General features: G+C 41.6%; 1 protein-coding gene, 1 long non-coding RNA gene and 1 other non-coding gene across 3 annotated transcripts; 2 read left to right on the top strand and 1 right to left on the bottom strand.

The window, feature by feature from the left end:
* Positions 1–7,963: 7,963 nt before the first annotated feature.
* On the top strand, positions 7,964–10,785 carry LOC131892014 (uncharacterized). The gene is made up of 4 exons (XR_009374508.1): positions 7,964–8,203; positions 8,279–8,401; positions 10,261–10,518; positions 10,579–10,785. It is a non-coding gene; the product is annotated as an uncharacterized LOC131892014 (long non-coding RNA).
* LOC131892013 (collagen alpha chain CG42342-like) lies at positions 10,673–16,603 on the bottom strand. The gene is made up of 10 exons (XM_059241733.1): positions 16,022–16,603; positions 15,378–15,531; positions 14,369–14,404; positions 14,228–14,299; positions 14,117–14,155; positions 13,566–13,979; positions 13,448–13,501; positions 12,306–12,341; positions 11,177–11,457; positions 10,673–11,113 (listed from the first exon to the last, which is right to left on the bottom strand). Exons 1-10 carry the CDS (start codon positions 16,351–16,353, stop codon positions 10,783–10,785), a joined length of 1,749 nt encoding a protein of 582 aa, XP_059097716.1. The 5' UTR covers positions 16,354–16,603; the 3' UTR covers positions 10,673–10,782.
* On the top strand, positions 12,582–12,652 carry Trnag-ccc (transfer RNA glycine (anticodon CCC)). The gene has a single exon. It is a non-coding gene; the product is annotated as a tRNA-Gly (tRNA).
* Positions 16,604–18,306: the final 1,703 nt, after the last annotated feature.

Here is an 18,306-nt window from a genome sequence, read left to right as displayed (position 1 = left end):
ATCAATACTTAGAATTAAATAGTGGTCAGCGTAGGTACGATTGTTACCTAATACTGTATGTTTTGAAATATCTCCACGAGCTCTGCCCTAATCCGGGAATAAAATATAGTATTAGTGACAGAATAGGCATCACATGCAAAATGCGATCAGATAAAAAGTTAGTTAAGTCCTTAAAATCCTCCTTTATGATAAATTGAGCACCAACCCCCTTAACGTATTATTATTTTGGTGCGTTGGAAAATCCACCTTTTTTTCGTCACTTCATTCCCAGTGGACAGACCACTGATGATGGACCACAGACCATCATAAAATGTCTAAACCTGTCGAGACATGGCATAGCGTGAAGAAAATGATTGCTTGCCTTCATCGGCTGGTAAATTCATTTTGTGTGTTCTAGCAAGGTGTCTAGTGACTCACTCATTTTCTTTGGCCAGCGTGGCCGGATTTTGAGTGAGCTTGTCATTGACTGCGCTCTGTCAGGAGCGCGCAATTCTAGGTCAATACAAGGACACTAAAGCAGAGTATAGAGTCCCTGGTCAATAGAAGTGATGAGCCAGTCGCTCTTGTCTTTTTTTGGTGTACAGATCTGCTGACTCCAAGTGCATATTTCTCTGGCCTGAGGTCGGGCCCGGCCGGGCCAAATGCCAATCCTCATTATTTATGATGTGTGGGATGGACGGACTGGAATTCGGAAAGATCCCAATAGTGTCTCTCAACCTTTTCTCGATGTTTTTTCTTGTCACTTTTGTTGCCATTTACACTACGGAGAAATTTGAGATTGAATCCAACTTCATGGCTTTTCCATCCCGAAATCAGTTTCAATCCTTAAACAAACCGATTTGTTTTTGGGGATCAATCTTCACGTCTCACTTCGTCAGCTGAAGGCCTAAATGGTGGACGTGCGCTTTTCCACTCCTTTAAAATTCAATTGAAATTGAATGAGAAGCAATAGTTTTGACCTGTGACACCAGTGAGTGATGGCACGCCCACTATCAGTTGCCCTGACCTGCCTGATAAACTCAGTCCAATGGATGGACCCCTCTTTTCAATCCTTCCCCCTCTTCCCACCCATGTCATGGATGCCCAAGGCCGTGGAGGGCTTTACCCACATTGGTGTCCTCTATCAGTCAACCACGCTCAATGATCACCTTGTCTCCTCAGACCTCACAAACATCCTGCATAAAGGAAGAATCCTGGAGGAAGACATCATAGGTGGTGACTTCAACATCCGATCTGACTTGAGTGAATCCACCGAGATCGCCCAGATCCTGTGTGCCAATGATTGGGAATCAATCATTCTGAGCTTCGACCCGGGAGTCCCAACACACTCCTACTCCCTGCCCTGAAAGCCTTTATACTTGGCCACTTCTTCACATCAGAAAATATTCCGTCTCCGGCCAGTTTCATCCATCTACGGGCTTTTTTATCCCCTTCCGATTTCGTTCACCTTCGAGATACTCAGAAATTGCCGTCATCTTAGAGGTCTTACCGGGTCTTACCTCGGTCGGAGTTGGGTGCGTGGACGTTATTCAATTTGAAAATCCTGTGACTGAAGGGGCCCATGGGTGCTCATACTGCGTAACGTCCGAGCCTCGACTCCGAGGTAAGAACTGTTAAAAAGCAGGCCTCTGGGCATGACTCGAAATGGGAGTTGCGTTGTCAATTTACGGAAATTTGCGGCTCAATTTAAGGCATCTGGAATTCTCCATCAACACCGGGAATATAAACCACCAAGCTCCATTTAACCAAGACATGTCGCCAGCATTGAAATCGCAGTCCTTTTCAGAAGAGAGGAGGGTCCAAGCTCATACATCGTACCATCGAGATCTGAGGAGTGAAACACTCCAAAAGAGCCCAAAGCCTCTGAGGAGCGCAGAGTCATACCACTACTATTGATTGGAAGTCCAGAACTTTGATGCCTTTATCGGTATCGTCCGGTATCGTCCCAGAGGCAGTCGTTTTTCATCATCACGAGAAATTGTATTGCAGAAGGTTACAGTGATGTCCAGAAAACTACCATCCCCTTTTGCAGCCCTGGGCGGAACTCTAGATGGACGTGGCCTTTAAGAAGGTGAAGAGCAAAGCTACTTCATCAGATGGGATGTCGCCTTTCTAGCTTTCATTTGTCTGGACCTAAGTCTAGCTCTCCAAGAAACGTGCCAAAAACACATCAGCACCTCCCTCCATTCCTTTTTTGTCCCACCAAAATGGATAGTCGATCGAAGTCATCTTCATTCACAATAAGGGTCCATACGACCATCTCGCTTCAGAATCTCGTCCTTGAAGATGTCCATTATCATCACAGCTGTCCATTCTCCAGATTCTTACTGTACGCATGACTGTATGCAGTTATTCATTCAGTTTTATATATTTTAAGTAATAAAAGACTACGGGATAAAGACCTTTATTGGATTTATAGGATACAATGAGAACATAATTGGTCGTACAAATGGATGGTGATAACATAGTTATAACCTCTGCGATTGGGCTCTTAAATCTTATTTGAAAATACGGGCATGGATGGTATGATGTGTCTAGGGCTGAGGTCGAGGAGTAGGTGGATTTAAATGAAGGCCCGGATTAACAACAAGTCCATTGCCTCCGATCAACAATTCTCTTCTCTCGAAGTGTCTTGGGCGAAAAGAATGCTTAGGAAGACAGGCCACTGCTTCAATCGGAAGTACTTGATAATCCAGCACCTCTCCATTCTGGGAATTTGAGAGCTTGCATCAATTGCCAACATAACACGAGGGAGGATCAATCCGGACACCATGACCACCAATCAAGGTGTCCAAGCAAAGTCAATCTTCAATAACATGGTCTTGGAGAGGGCTGTGCTCACTTGTAAAGTGGCCTTGGTGAAACCAGAGTGTTTTCCAAACTCAAATCATTGATGTCATAGTGTTTGTTACTACTTTCCCTTTGCGGTTGCCAATGGACATTGGACAACGAGATCTACTAATTAGTTTATTCTAACTCCTTCCCAAACATAGATACCGAAAATGTGAATAGAGTGCTTGAACAAAGGACATAGATCTAATACTTGATTGAGAAGATTAGCTGTTTTCGGCAACAAGATTGAATCGCCTCTAGTGTAAATGGATGATTAAGATGGATCTTCACGATTCAATCTCAAGATGCAATCCTGGGGTTCAATCTAGGAGATTCAAACCTGGACTTCCATCCTAGTGTAAAGGTACCCTTAGAGAGAAAATGGATGAATAGAGGTTTCCTCTTACCGTAGAAAACATTTTTTGTGCAAAAAACTGAGAACGCCTCTCATTTCATCATTTCATATTAAATTGTTTTTTTGCATACTCTCGTGTCACTTTTCTTCAGTCTGATTACAGAAACCCGCAATGAGGAGCAAGTTTTTAGCTTGAGATGGCTTTGGCAAAAGGAAGCAGTTCTCTTATCCAAGGAGCTTATGAGGTTTTGATCAAGCATTCCTTTTAAATCCTTGTTATTCAATTTGGTGTTTACGAACATGTTACCTAAAATATTACCCTGGCTTTTCATTACTGTGATCTTCTTTTTTCCTGTCAGTGGAAAAGAATATGAGGATGATTTCTTTTCGTCCGCTGCGAAGGATAAATGGTATACTTTGTCCAAGTATGGCACTTGGATCAAAGAGTGTAACGCAAGTCCCTACAAAGTTCTCCTCCAATTTCCAACGAAAGAAGCCCCGTCAGTGTGTGCCTCCCTGGAGCATCTGGGATTTAGTGAACAACCAGATGGGATTTGTTCCCGAAGTCCCTTGGTTTGTAACAAGACTCGAGATAAGATCGAATGGACCAGCAGTCGCAAAAGGGATCACTTCACCATAGATTTTGATTCTGACGTCATATGGTTGGAGACAATACTATTCAGCAATGGCTCTATCACTGTTAAGCTTGACTCTCGTGATGTTGTCATAGCTCGGTTGATTTTGAAAGAGTTCCTTTTTATGGTACCTGGACAATCACATAGGGAGTGTTTTATTAGTAGTGAATTTCAACAATATGATTTCGGATTCATACAGACTAAATCAGGCATTTATCAATGTGTTCACCTATATCATGGTAAGCTCAACGAGTGCTCGAAATTGGACTTAACAAAAGCTAAGCGCGTGGAAATCGTCCAAGACGGAGCCTCTTTATCCATGATCCAAATGAACCATTCCCGAAGTCAGTCAATCACAAAGCATCCAAATCAATTGGACAGTCTCCATAGAATTTCCAATGAGTTGAAGAACCTCAATATCTGGAGTTGTGACATGTTTAAGGATTGCCATGATGATCTTATTCCCACCTCTGGTCAATTGAACCTCAAGAACACCTTGACTCCAAAGACTAACATTTATTTCAGCATACATTTGGATTCAGAGCTAATCCTCACTATCGTCCAGGGTGATGGCCAAAGTCACGCCTTTCAGTTCCTCAAAACCGAGACGAAGATTCGTGTGATAGGACCTGACCAGGTGGTGGGCGACATGTTAACTGAAGTATCCAACTTGGAAGTAGTCCTGGTTGTGCAACAACAATCCATCACGATGCTCTTCACTGACGAGTTTGAAGCGATGTTAGTTTATGAATTCGTTATTGATAAGCTCGTTATGGAGCACATCCAAGAACTTCAAATTGAGCCGAGTGATCATCAAACAACCAAAATGATTTTGATTTCGCCCTCAATTGAACCGAAGGCAATAATCTTGGATCTTCAACCGGTGACATCATTTTTTTCATCGCCTCTTCTCTATTACACTCTTATCACGCTGGTTATTGGAATCATTTCGATAATTCTGCTCATTGGCGTATTCCTCCTAGGGCGAAGACAAAGATCTGGAAGTGAGAAAAATCGAGCACAAAACTCAACCACAAATTCAATCGATTCTCATTATGAGGATCCCCAATATTGTGTCCGATTCAATGCTCAAGAGGAGGAAACCAACAGAGAAGATTACTATGAAACTTCCAATTTAGATTATTACACTTAACAAATGGCGTTGCTAATCCGCTTATTGCGGTTTCAAGTCGACAGTTTTGAATCTGGTATTGACATGGGGTTACAAAACTAGCATTTTTGATTTATCAATCTATGTTCACTTCCCTTGTTTCCATTCCAACAAGGCACTATTGTTCAGATTTGATTTGACCAGAAATTCCCAAAATGGAGGGTTTGGGGAATAATGAAAATATAAGGCCCTAAAGACGACCTTCAATTTTCGTCTACGCATGATACGTCAATAAACCACCACTTTCAACTACAACATTTTCAATTGCTTTGGATTAGAGTTTACTTGCATCCTAAGTCAATCGCCAACACTTGAATGGAGAAGCGTAGACCAAAGCCCAATTTTTTAAAGCCAAGGAGTGAATCTTTTAGATCGAGATCGACTACTGATACTACAAAAGTTGGATCTTGTCTCGAACTGAGATTCGCTTCTTGGCTTTAAAGAATTGACACTACCAGTACATTTCAAAGTGGGCACAAGCACTTCTATTTTCGATGACGTTGGCGAATCAGTCATATATGACGAGATATGTCATTGGCTTGGAAATAGAGGCGTCCTTTTTGGAAAGTAGTTCCTAACTAATTTTCGAAAAAACTGCCTCAAGTAATGATCAAAAACTCTTTTTGGAAGAGGGGTGTTATCCACTAATGAATGCCCTAGATTAAACACCTTAGCATTTGAATGTTCCGTCGACTCAGGAATGACCGCAAGTTTGCCTATTTAAGTTGTCAAAGCACCAAATCATGCAATAATTTAAATACTGCAAAGAAGCTTGACTTGGCTAGCCTGGGACAAACCAGGATTTGCACATTGGAGTTGGAGAGCAGATGCTCTACCAATACGATACCACAGCTAGCCTCTTCTCCCCGGGTATAGTAGGTATAAATTATTGTGCTGAGAGGTAACATGAGAGAAGTTTACTTTTTTTGAACATTGTTTGAGCAAAAAGGCAGGAATAGCCTTTACAGCCCTCCAGAGAGAGCACTGCCTATGTTTTGGCACATTTATTTGCAAATTGATGTGCAAATTCAGGTAATTTTTGATGCAAATTGGCAGTCAATAAGGACCATATTTTTATGCACATTTTGGCCGGCCCTAATTATTATCCCATATCTGACCATGGCAACGAAACATTATTAAGCTTGCATTGTGCCACCCTGTGATGCCAAGAACATCGGTTCCACAAACACTGTAACAGTACACTGATTAAGTCAAGTCCCTGATTAAATGCTTGCTCAAATGCCAAAGCTCCCTGAAAAAAAGTATATTTTGTTAAATTAAGGCTCAGCATAGACCTCATAACTCTTGATCAAACTGAATACGCCATCATTTACACATTCATTCGAATGTTCACCAACATGTTAGATGTTTACATATTGATTGCACTTACAAGTTTGCATAGATAATCATATTTGGCCATGAAACGCTCCGCTTATTGACTTGCCCATAGATTTCTAGACACGACCGACCACTCAGATGGTAAACCAGTACAATGCATGGTCTCCTGGGAATTGATCATCACGAACCTGTTTATTGTACTGTTTAGCCATACCGAATGGTCGGTCGTCCGGCAACCAGTGTCTAGAAATCTATGATTTTTCAAACTCCGTCTTTCTCATGAATTTCGTAATAACTTGAACTATGTCTAACGGAACCTCGTGCAAGTGGGTTCTGACATTTTTTTCTCTTCTTCGTTCGGGACCGTACATTCACCCACCCGCCTTCACAACTTCCGGGGAAAATAGACAAAACAGACTTCTCTTTTGCTCCAGCTGCTAAAAATAGCTTTCTGGCGAAGCAGCAGCCGTTATACCACCAGTAAAAAATTCCGAAGACATAAAATAAGAGCTCGAAGTGAATAGTATTACTAGCTTTTAGCTCATTTAAGGTGATTATGTTAACTTTTTTGCTTTTGAAAGGTTTCGGTGAAGGAAGTGAAATGATTCCATCTATTTCGTCCTAGGAAGGGCAAACAATGGCAAAATTAGAGCATATGTTTTGGATTTTGCTCCCAGATTTATACGTTAATCTTTGTAACCAATATATAACTACGTAGATTTCGAGTTCACTGGAACTTGGCAGTCATATAAAAGTTTTCAAGTCTCTTGGTTTCCCATGTTAGTTACAAAATGAGGTCCAAAACAGGCCTGTGCGCTTAAAATGCAACACTTTTTAATTTAGCTTTGAATACATATAATGCAAATAATGCTGTAGAACAAGGGTATGGAATTGAATGCAGTCAATGGCTAGGACCTAGAGCAATGCATGTAACTTGATGTTGCCCTCATCAGCAGCGTTCAATTCAAGCGCGGAGTGGAACTTGGAGCACCAGTTCTGGATGAAGCTCGGCTCGAGGCTGGTTCAGGCATCCTTTGTGGTGGTCTTGAGCTGGTGTTTTATCTTAAAATGGACACCTGACTACGTGCCATTGTAACACCCAAAGATTACAAAGTCGAACAATGAGCAGTGTGTGGTGGCCTTGGAAGTTTGTCAAAAAAAAGTCTGGGTTGTGCAACGTCAGCAAATTTTGCATCTTATTTGCATTATGGCACATAGGTGGTTTGAGCCCAGGGAAAATAACTTCCGATACGCGTCGGCATTAAGGCTCTCACCCTCATCCAAGAACACGAGGTCGCACTTTTGCCCATCAGAGCTGATGATTGTCTGGACCTGCAAGTTGGCATAGCGTCGATCCTTGCCAACATGGACGGGATCATCACTTCGAGCCCCCAGGGACTTACCGAGCGACCACAAGGTAATTAATGTTAATTGAATGAGAGTTAAATTACGTCTATCTTGTACCTGGATCAACAAAGCCTACGTATTCCTTACGAATACTGGAAGGAAGCACATTAAACGATGAATGATTCCGTGAGAGAAGAAAGAACATGACCTAAAAATAACAAAGGGGTTGATCAAACTGGGAAGTACTGTTTTGCAACCTGCCGCCGTTGTGTGCAGATGGATCACATCGGTAGTTTTGACTATGTCATTTTTTTCATAATGTACTCTACGTAGAGTTGGCAGGTTTTTGACTCGAATTGTTGTTTGCTATGTTTTTTCTTGAGCGTCATCCCTTGAGTGTAAACACAAAAGAATGATAATGTAATCTTAATTCCAGTCTTCAGATAAAGCGTGAGATTGTGCCAATCAATATGAAAGTTGGGATTCTTTTTGTCGCATTTGCAATTGTCCTGCTCTGTCCAAGTAGTGAGTCTCCCTCCATTTGGCATTGAATTGGCCTGGTGTTAGTTACAACAATAGTCGATCATCTTTTGGTTGCAGCTCAGGGCTTTGAATGTAAGGTTTGTGGAGACGAGTCAAACTTGTACCAATGTCGACCAAATGACGACGGAACCTTCAAGAATTGTTCGGAAGGTTTCCAATCGTGCTACAAATCCGTGATTGGTAAGTCTCCAGTTCTTCATTTGAGCATTTGTGGCCGGAATTAACGCTAATAAAAAGATTTTGATATGAACATCCGAAGAAAAAGCTTTAAGCTTATGATTGCGACCACCACAGTCTTGAAACTACGACAATTTCGATCACAGTTGCAAAACAAATTCGATCCTATCTCTTTGATAATGGAAAATGAGTATGATTTGTTTGTAGCAGACCTTGACAAATTATCAAGGTCGAATTTTTTAAAGCGAAATTTTTATCGATTAATTTTCTAATGGTAAATGTGATATCGCTGATCAACCTGTAAACTGAGACCGAACGTCCGCATTTGAGGCTCTTTTACAAACAGGGTGATTGGATTGAGTGAACGAATTAAGCCGGACAGGATACCTTGATCTTCGCAATTGGTCTTCTTAGAGCACCTTCGTAATCCCAAGCTTCAAGATCGTGTTAAAATTAGATCTCTCTTCCTTTGCAATATGTGGGTTGGTGGAATCCCAAAGCATGTGGGACGCATAAAATGCCAACAACAATTCTTTTTCAAGTGTTTCCTTTTTGGGATATCATACACCTCTTCGAATCATGCCATTTCTCACTATTTTACGTACCTCGACTAAACCTCAGTTGTTAGTAAGGGTGGTTAAAACAGTCACCTACCGACCCGGTGATTTAATGTACATATAATAACATTTCTAATTAATTGTTATTGTCATGAAATCTTCTTGGAACATCAACAATTTTTACAAATCAGCCGACAAGATTATAATATTTCAATTACAAATCACAATGACATTTTGATCCCTTAGTCAAATCATGTTTTGTGAAGCTATCATAGAGATCTGGTTTTAAGTGCATTGCCATCTCCTATTTTTAATTCTTATTTAAATGCTGTTCACAGACTTGTCATCAGAAAAAACTGATTCCCAAATTGGATGGACATCAAGCAAAGAATGAAAATAGATTATAACTCAAAGGAAATCGTAGTAGCAGTATTTTACATTTGAGGGCCGCTTGATTGCAATCAACAACATTTACGTTCTAATCAAATGTTGTACTCTTCAAAAATAATTGATCAAGGTCTCGTAACTCAATAGTGGGCTCTTAAACGCAAAACGAAAAAACGAAAAGGCTCATATTCGTTTTACGTTCTTGGTGTTTACTGTAAGAGGTCGTATCGAGTTAACAGACCTATGTCAATTACTTTTGAAGAGTGCAGCCCTTGGTTTTAAACGTTACTCACTATAATTGATAACTGACCCTCAAAGCCTTCAGATTTTGGCAGAAAAGTCTCATTTTACCATCTATCTACTTATAAACATAAAAAATTGTGGATGCTATTTCGCAGACTTTGGTTGACATTGGGACGATTTAGTTTGGTCCTAATAAACACTAGTGATGTGCTTCGAACCGGAATGTCAGCTTCTTAGCTTCAAGAAAAGAAATAGCGCTTGAATGAGTGGCTAAACGTGACCTTATCTTTCTAGGTCTCGGAACCTGGGCTGCTGTAAAAACTCATTCCTGATCCTTCTGTATCCCTTTTCGTTTGAACTTGGAGCCCTACCAGAGGTTCTTCAAGCTAAATAGCTGATTTTCCGGTTCGAAACCCATCACTAGCAACTGCTACTGAAGTATCGAATCACATTGGCCACATGCCGGGCAACTTCGCTGAAGTAGAACAAAAAAATATGTAGAAAAACAGAACATGACGTTCTGACCTTCAATTCAGAAATCCGAATTAATTTAGTGTTGTTTGAGTTACATTTCCTTCACGTGCTACCTAGCTAAGCTGTCCACTGGCTATAACCAGGATGAGCTGTCCTAACTACTGGTTATAAATCAGCAATTACAACATCAGCCTTTTGCAGAGTCAGATGATAAGATGTTGGTATTCAGAGGTTGCTCACCATTACCGGGAAGTGGCAATGGGTGTCTCCACCTCCAAACGGGCGAAAATCTGACAACGTGATTCTCCACCGATAAGCTGAAACCTCTATCCCTTTATACCGCTAGCAATCTACAAGTCATTGTTTGAACTTACAACATTCAGCTTGGTTAGGATCACTTTCAAATGCAATAATACCGCCGACTCATCGGTGGAGAATCATGTTGACATTCGCAGACTCGTAAGTTTGCCTTTTTTAACGGATTTCTCGGAAAGTCGTCTCATTTCGATCTCCTTTCAGACTTCCTACACCTTGTGCCTGTGCGCCACTGAGAGTTGCAATGCCGCCCCAGGTTGGCACGAAACCTTTCCCCTAACACCTATCGGAACTTCACTCCTGCTTACGTGGGTCGTGTTTCTTTCTTTGTGAAATCTGTCTAAAACATTGGAAATTGCATGACATCGGCAAAAGATATGAAAATATATCTAAAAACACATGGCATCTTCACCACGAACTATCGTATTTGGTATCCCCATAGGAGTACGGCGAGTCATCATTGCCTTGATCGGTGCTCCTGTCGTACGAATCCCACGTGTTGTACGTGGTGCTCTTGCCCCAAACGTTGTCCGATCCGGAATCGCCCCACGACGAGCCAGCGTTCACGGTTGTCCCGTAATAACCCGTGTCGGAATCGTACTCTTCATCATCGGCACCATCGTCCTCCGCGTCTTCCTCATCGTCCGGCTCATTATCATACTGATCATTCCACGAGGTATAAGAATTGGAGGGTACACTTGGGCCGTAAGTAGGCGCGTAGTACGATGGGCTGGGATTACTGCGAAATAAAAGCGGGTCTTGGTGTGTAGAGTCACAATTGATGTTAGCCAAATCTGCCTACCTGAAGTCCCCGTAAGCCCCGTCAACAGACCCGAATCTGGTGCCAGAGGACACTGCTCCATAGAAGTCGTTACCGGTGCCGCCAGCAGATTGAGCGTCTGGAGCGTCCGTGGCTGCAATCCCCGTTCCAGAGCCTGGGAACGCAACAGGATTTGTGCGCCAACCGCAACCAGGCAGAGGTAGTCCATCGGGGCCAACGGGACATGGAGCATCTAACCCGGGTGGGCCGATCGGGCCAATATCACCCTTGTCGCCTTTCCGCCCCCGTTTGCCACGCTCACCCTAAGAACACGGCAAATGTTAGAGGGTCAATCAGGGATAAGGTCCGGGCAAACGATTGGGACATTGAACCAAGAAAGGGAGATGACGTCATCTTCAAAATTTGAGAGCTCCCTAGTACTTATGAGGCTTATTATGTTTTCTCCAAAGACGAAATACGAACCGACACCCTCTGGGGAACCATGTCGAGCCTCTATCGGGTACATTAGACCACTCAGCTACCATGCTCTTTGTTAAAAGATTAAATTAAAGTTTCACTTTCTTTTTATCCACTAAAGTATGGTCTCGGTTTCACTCATTAACATGCATAAAACTACTTTTTAACAGAAAAACCTGTTTCTCGACTTACTTTTTGTATTTTAGAGTTTTTTTGTGAACCATCGAGCTTTGTCTCTTGGTTTTTTAGTACCTCTTCTGTATTGAAAGTGCCACCGTGACCTCCAAAATTTGTACTGACAGCATCATGCAGCTGCTACTTCAATGTCCCAAATGGGGAAAAGCCGGGATTTTGTTTCGTATCTTTTAACGAAGATCTAGATTAGTATGGTCGAAGCGAATATTTTCAGTTAATAGAAGGAGAATTTCATTATAAGGTCATACAACTTAAACTTAAGTTTTAAATTTGAAAAGATTATTGTCACAACTTCATATGCAAAAAACAAATAGTTCATATTTTCTAGCATATCGAAACATTTCAAGTTGCCGTTCATTTTGTGAAACATAATTTTAAAACCTTCTGTTAGAGGCATCATTGGCTACAAACCTAGGTTTCGTGACTCTTATACTTAGAAAGCCGAAATATTATTAAAGTTATTATCGGACTATTCATTTATGAAAATAGGCACACTTACATCTAGTCCTTTGAGTCCGTCGTTGCCTTTATCGCCCTAGAACATGAGAAAGAGACCAAAGTATAAATGACATATTCTCCCAAGAGCAGTCTTATGACTTCCGATTGTTGTAATTTTGTTTCATAAAGAAGCAAAGCTTGTTTTCATGCCTGAGCGATGCTTGTATTATTCATAGTAATGCTTTGACCTTGAAATTTTCTAAGATATTCATGTTTGTTTTATAGCGATGTATCTAATAGAAATCAATAAGGCTTTTACGGCTAAATGCTGCAGAGGGCGCCGTTAGTGTAGTGGTATCATGCAAGATTCCCATTCTTGCGACTCGGGTTCGATTCCCGGACGGCGCATAATTATTTTCATTACTGCCAATTAATGAGGAAAAAAGGATATTTTTGATTAAATTTTTTGATGATATCGAGGATCTTTTTGAAAAAGGACACATTCTAATTTGTAAAAATAAAAAAAGGAAAAGGTCACTTCTCAATCATATAAAGAAACGGCAGTCATACCGTCCGAGGTGTCAAAACTTCCGTCACTAGCAAGAGCTCACGTGCCTAGCTAATGCAAATTTGCTTTTCTATTATGTGTTCTCTGATATAAGAAATTATTTCCATCTCTTTGACGACTGAATTGGGATCATGAACCGTTTTTTAAGATTTCACAACCAGATGGCGACCAAGCAAGGCAAAAAATGGCAAGAACAGTGGATGAATAATTTGGTCTTGGTTCTGCGTCGTTATTTGACGCTATTTGTCATTTTAATTTGAATTGACTGAGGCCTGGCTATGACCCAATAGAGTTTTTGGACCCTCGCAGTAAACCAGCTAATCACAAAATGAAGTCAAAAGTTGGCAGGTTTTTGGAGAGGTGTGAAGGGATCCTTCAATAAACGCATCTAGCGCCATCTAGCTCGTGAAAGCCTTGGATTTCATGTTGTATCCAGCGCATCAATTGTATTTTTATTACAACTAGAGTTATCTTTTTAGAGTTATCTCTATAATCATTTTCAATTTGGACACAATGTCTATCTAAGACGTTCGTGGAGCAACTTCGGTGGTTTGGAGAATCGAGTAAAACTTGGCAGATCATTAAAAGATTCATTTTATCCAGAAAAAGCAAGGGACAAATGCTTGTCGACTTACCTTTGAACCATGAAGACCTGGTTCCCCTTTGGGACCCCTTTCTCCTGAATCACCCTGAAGAAAGCAAATATGGATCAGTAATGAAGAGTAACTTCTAGTTTTGTTTCAAAACTTTTACCTTTGGTCCGGGAATGCCGTCCCCATCTCGTCCTTTCTTTCCTCGTTTCCCATCCTGACCAGGAATCCCGTTAACACCAGGATCACCCGGCTTGCCTGGTTTGCCATCTCGACCGGGGTCGCCAGCATCGCCCTTATCCCCAGGAGGTCCCGGGGGACCCTCAATAATAGCAGTGGGAAAATCAGCGCCCATTCCACCCACGGAGGATACCACACCCCGCTCCCCTTTTCTTCCGGGCTCTCCGGGTTGGCCTGGCTCTCCAGGCTCCCCAGCTTCACCGGGTATACCTGGCAGACCGGCTTCACCTTTAGTTCCCACTGGACCTGGCCGGCCTTGCACACCATCATATCCGGGTAAGCCAGGCTCTCCTTGATTACCTGGCGGCCCTAGAGGTCCAGCAGCTCCTGGTTCTCCCTATGAAATGATTAAGGGAAATGAAGAAAGATTCTTGACTAGGTTTCATTAGTCGCAAAACATAAGTTCCGAGGGGCATGAAATCTCTAATTTGTATCTTCTGTAGATTTCTTCAACGGGTGGTGCGAGATGATTACCTTCAACATGAGAATTTGCTCTGGAGTCACAATGTAATCCTGCAATTATAAGACGGTTTTTTCTTCATCTTATATGCATGCTAGCCCAAGCAATAGAAATTAGATTATCACCCCATTTTTGTCGATGAGTTCCAATCCTGGACTTCCAACTTCACCTTTTGAGCCTTTCACACCTGGTTCTCCCTACAATTACGATCTCAATTTGAATTAAGACTTGGTTGATGCCATTGAACTTATATGTTTTATACTTACAGCTTCACCTTTAGGTCCATCCATGCCAATTGGTCCCTGAAGTAAGAAATGAGGTTAGGTTGGAGGTCAAATGTATTCTCATATTGTGTGTCCAAAGTTTTTGCAACTGTTTTAAGCCTTGAGTTAGCCGCAAAGTTTGAGCGGGACCTGAAAATATCGCTACCAAAATATTTTTTAACAACGGAGATTTATAAATATTTGCCAAGGCATAGAATCAATAAAAATGAAAAATTCCTAGAAAACTTCTAAGGCTTTCAAGAAAGAAACATTTGCCACGGTGGTTCCAAGACACCCAATCATCATCATCATCATTGTAGATTCAGCTTTGAAAGTATCAGATGATTAACCTCTAGAATGATACTGAATTGGCTTGGAACGACGCTTTTCAACGTCAATACCATTTCAATCAGGTTATCGCTTCTCTAAAATCTGAGAAGTATTTATTAATATAGTTATGCTATATAAGGGCCATTATTTGCAACGTCAGACAGCCCAAACAAAACAGGAAGATTGCTAGATTGCTATATAAACTACTGTGACCCAATTATACATGAGATTTTGAAAGCATTATCCAAAAACAACACTAGCGCATTATAATCTAATAAAGAGAAATCGGCCAAATCACCCTTTATTTGGTAGTGGTTAAATGACAAAGCGCCCTCTGAAGTGCAGAACGTAAACCATGTTTCGTGGAGCATAAGGGGGCAATTAATTATTTTTTTTTGCTTATGATGCAAGCGTTTTCTAGGCACTTTCAAAATTAATTGCCATTAAAAACAAATACATGTAAGAATATCAAACACATTCCCGAAATAAAACAATTAGTGGCGAAGTGCCCAAAGAAATCTCAAGTTTGGAAAGGAATCTGCTGCAAAGTGATCGGGCGGCTTTTCTAGGTTTTGCCGATGCGATAAGAATTTCAATAATTAGTAGGAAAATAGATTCGAGCGTTTGTTCTTGTGTTATATCTATCTATTGTCGGATTCCTTAACATTAAAAACTAACTCACAGGAAATCCATTCTTGCCCGGAGATCCTTTGGTACCGGGTGTTCCGGGTCGTCCCGGGGTTCCACCCAAGCCTTTTCTGCCTCGCTTTCCTCGTTTTCCGGGAGGTCCAGGGGGACATTTGCATTCGCTCAGAATTTGGCGCTTGGATCGCTTTCTGCGAGAGACATTGCGTAGCATATACATTTACACTACTGTTGCCATATACACAAACATAGAGTACGTTAATCACTTATGACAACCAACAAGGTTTGTCCATTCTCAAAAGTAATAGAGTCAACCAAAAACCCATTGGCTATTGCACAGATTCTTCGTCGAGAATACTTGAGAATTTTGGTCCAGTGTGAATACAAAAGGGATATCAGGTTGCGCTCGATAAGCTTGCCTGAGAGTGTTTTCCTCCCATGTTCAATTTGCACTTCTAAGCAACAAGCAAGCTTACATAAGATCCACCTATAGATATCCATACAATTACGACTAAGACAAGAACGTAGGTCGGAGAAATGAATTAATGCAGTTTACCATCTCATAACCCCTTGGAAGCACCTTCTTTGGCTATATCAAATTAACCAAGGTACGCGTAAACAGAATGTGGCTCCATAAACGAGATTGCATTGCTCAAACCAAGGAAACCAAGGGTTACTCACAAGAGCCAAGGTTGGCTTCCACTCAGGTCGGTGTTCCAGGTGAGATCCGGCGGTGGCGGGGGTGGAGACCATCGGGCCACGGACTCCTCCAAGGTGAGCAATTTATCAGCATGCATGCTGGCTTGAGCGTTCGCCAAGGCCAAATGGTTCCTCAGGAGGTTCACCTCTTGATTGGTCCTGGTCCCGGCCTCTTCGAGGAGGAACAAGCTCCAGAGAGCCAAGCACAGGAACAAGAGGCAGCATCCGGTTAGCACGTAGAGCGCCACGAGGTGCTTTCCAACGCTTCCTTGGTCTCGTTTTGCAGGTCGGGATAGGCACGTCTCCGCCGCCATTTTGATGTGCTCATCGGGATGATCTGAACGATTTTCTCATTAAAACGCTCTGCACACGCACCACCACGAGTCAATAACCGAATAGATTCGAAAATTGCCGGGTTGTTCTCCAAATCCCGTCCCTCATGCAGACTGAAAGTGTAGGAGGAAGACCAGAAGGACTAACAGGCTTGGCTACGTAGTACGTAGTACACACAACGTACGTCGGTTGATATGCCCGGCCCAGAGAGCGAATTGAGATTCCCCTTCGGCTCTTGACAGCCCATTGTCTCTTCCTCGAGTTCGTCGCCACAGAGTAGTTCCTGACAAGTTGAGACCAGCACTGAGAGAAAATCCGAATCCGTCAAAAAAGCGGGAATTACTGTGCATGTGTGCAACCTAAAGGATGGATGCGTGCTTTCATTTCAGATATGTATAGTTCATATACGTATATCATGTATAGTTTTCAAAATCTTGGTGTATTATGAGCTTCAGGATAATTTTCGAGATGGAATAATATGCACCCTAACCATCCTTTTTAAATTTCTCTATCTTTTAATCAAAACAACCAAACACATCTAAAGCTAATCAGCCTTAGTTCAAGTTCTTGCATGATCGATTTGTTTTCTCGAATGAAATCATAATGTGCGAGACTAGTTGCCTATCATATTTACTCATTAGTAAGCCTAAACCAGACTACTCTTCCTGCTTAACTCTTGATCAGGCTATCCCGTTTGCCCCCTATGTTACTTCTACCTTTATCTTTTCAGATACGTATTGTCGATTTCGGTGAAACGTCGTGGAATTTGTTACTAAGATATCCCAAAACAAAAAGAATAAAGGTCAAAGGTTCCGAAACTAAACCATATTTTGTGTCGCTTTTAGACTCTATTTTCAATTTCCAATGGATCAAATTGTTTTGTTATGGTTGCCTTCCTTCTTGCCATGCTTCAAACAAGGTTCAAATTCGGCATGTGGTGCGTCACTGAGTAGGGCTGAGTGTGTCTGAAAATTAAATGTCAAATATATGTCACATGACTAATAACAAATGTTGTCGTGGGGAAACTATGTTTGAAATGAGAGCACCAAACAATGATATCACAATGTCACAAATTATCTTCGCAACTGCTGGTATTTTTGACTTTTGGCCTTAAAGCTTCAGCCTTTAACCCTGGAAAATTTGGCTCGAGCGATACATATTTATTTTATACTTCCATATTTCGGCCTCTCGCCGGGAATTTGGGACCTATTTCAAGCACTTTGATCTAAGCTTTTGAATGACGTAATCATCTAAATATATATCCAGATTAAACAGCAATTCATCATTTCATAACGAGTATCACAGAATAAATGTGGCATAATATCCAATCATTCTTGATAATGTGATCATTGGGACTGATTCTATGCAATTTCAAAGATAATGTTCCCCCTGATGATCCTCAAATTTTCATTTGAATTGTAAAGGTCTCATTGATGACTTATCAATACTTTGCAACTAATGCTTCCACATAGGATTGCTGTAATCTCAAGTTTCGAGAAGGTTTCGTTTAGTATAACATATTTTGTCAGTGGGCGTGGAGCATTGAGCGGCATGGTGCTAGCTAACGAGAAGGGTCTCTCCTCAGCAAACGCTCCATTCTCGAGAGGGGAAATTGTAATGGAACAACACAAGTGAGCGAGTGAGTGACTGAATAGCTAATCGGGATGATGCTCAAGCAGGAAAAAGAGTTGCCTCAATGCCCTCACACTGAGACCTGGGGATGGACGTAAATCAATCCTTGATATTGGAATTGTGTCCAAGCGGAAGGCGGCTCAATAACAAAGAAAACCAACATGTTGCTCGTCCTACAGTTCCAGAAAGTGGAACACGCTCACACACACACACACACTCTTTAATTGGTTTACCACGCCATTGATTCAATTCAAACTTGCCATTTCCGGAATGACAAAATGAATGAACAACACTGCCTCGTT

Source organism: Tigriopus californicus, chromosome 12 (assembly GCF_007210705.1).
Source record: "Tigriopus californicus strain San Diego chromosome 12, Tcal_SD_v2.1, whole genome shotgun sequence".
Classification (NCBI taxonomy): Eukaryota; Metazoa; Arthropoda; class Copepoda; order Harpacticoida; family Harpacticidae; genus Tigriopus; species Tigriopus californicus.
Note: the sequence above shows the minus strand (reverse complement) of the source record. Positions and strands in the feature narration are given on the sequence as shown.

What these genes read in the sequence shown, in the direction of transcription:
- LOC131892013 (XM_059241733.1), bottom strand. Translation starts at nt 16,353, where the DNA reads ATGGCGGCGGAGACGTGCCTATCCCGACCTGCAAAACGAGACCAAGGA. An exon ending in ATGGACCTAAAGGTGAAGCT is followed by an intron (nt 14,300 to 14,368) that starts GTAAGTATAAAA and finishes TCGTAATTGTAG; the next exon opens with GGAGAACCAGGTGTGAAAGG. An exon ending in GGGGCTTACGGGGACTTCAG is followed by an intron (nt 11,114 to 11,176) that starts GTAGGCAGATTT and finishes TTTATTTCGCAG; the next exon opens with TAATCCCAGCCCATCGTACT.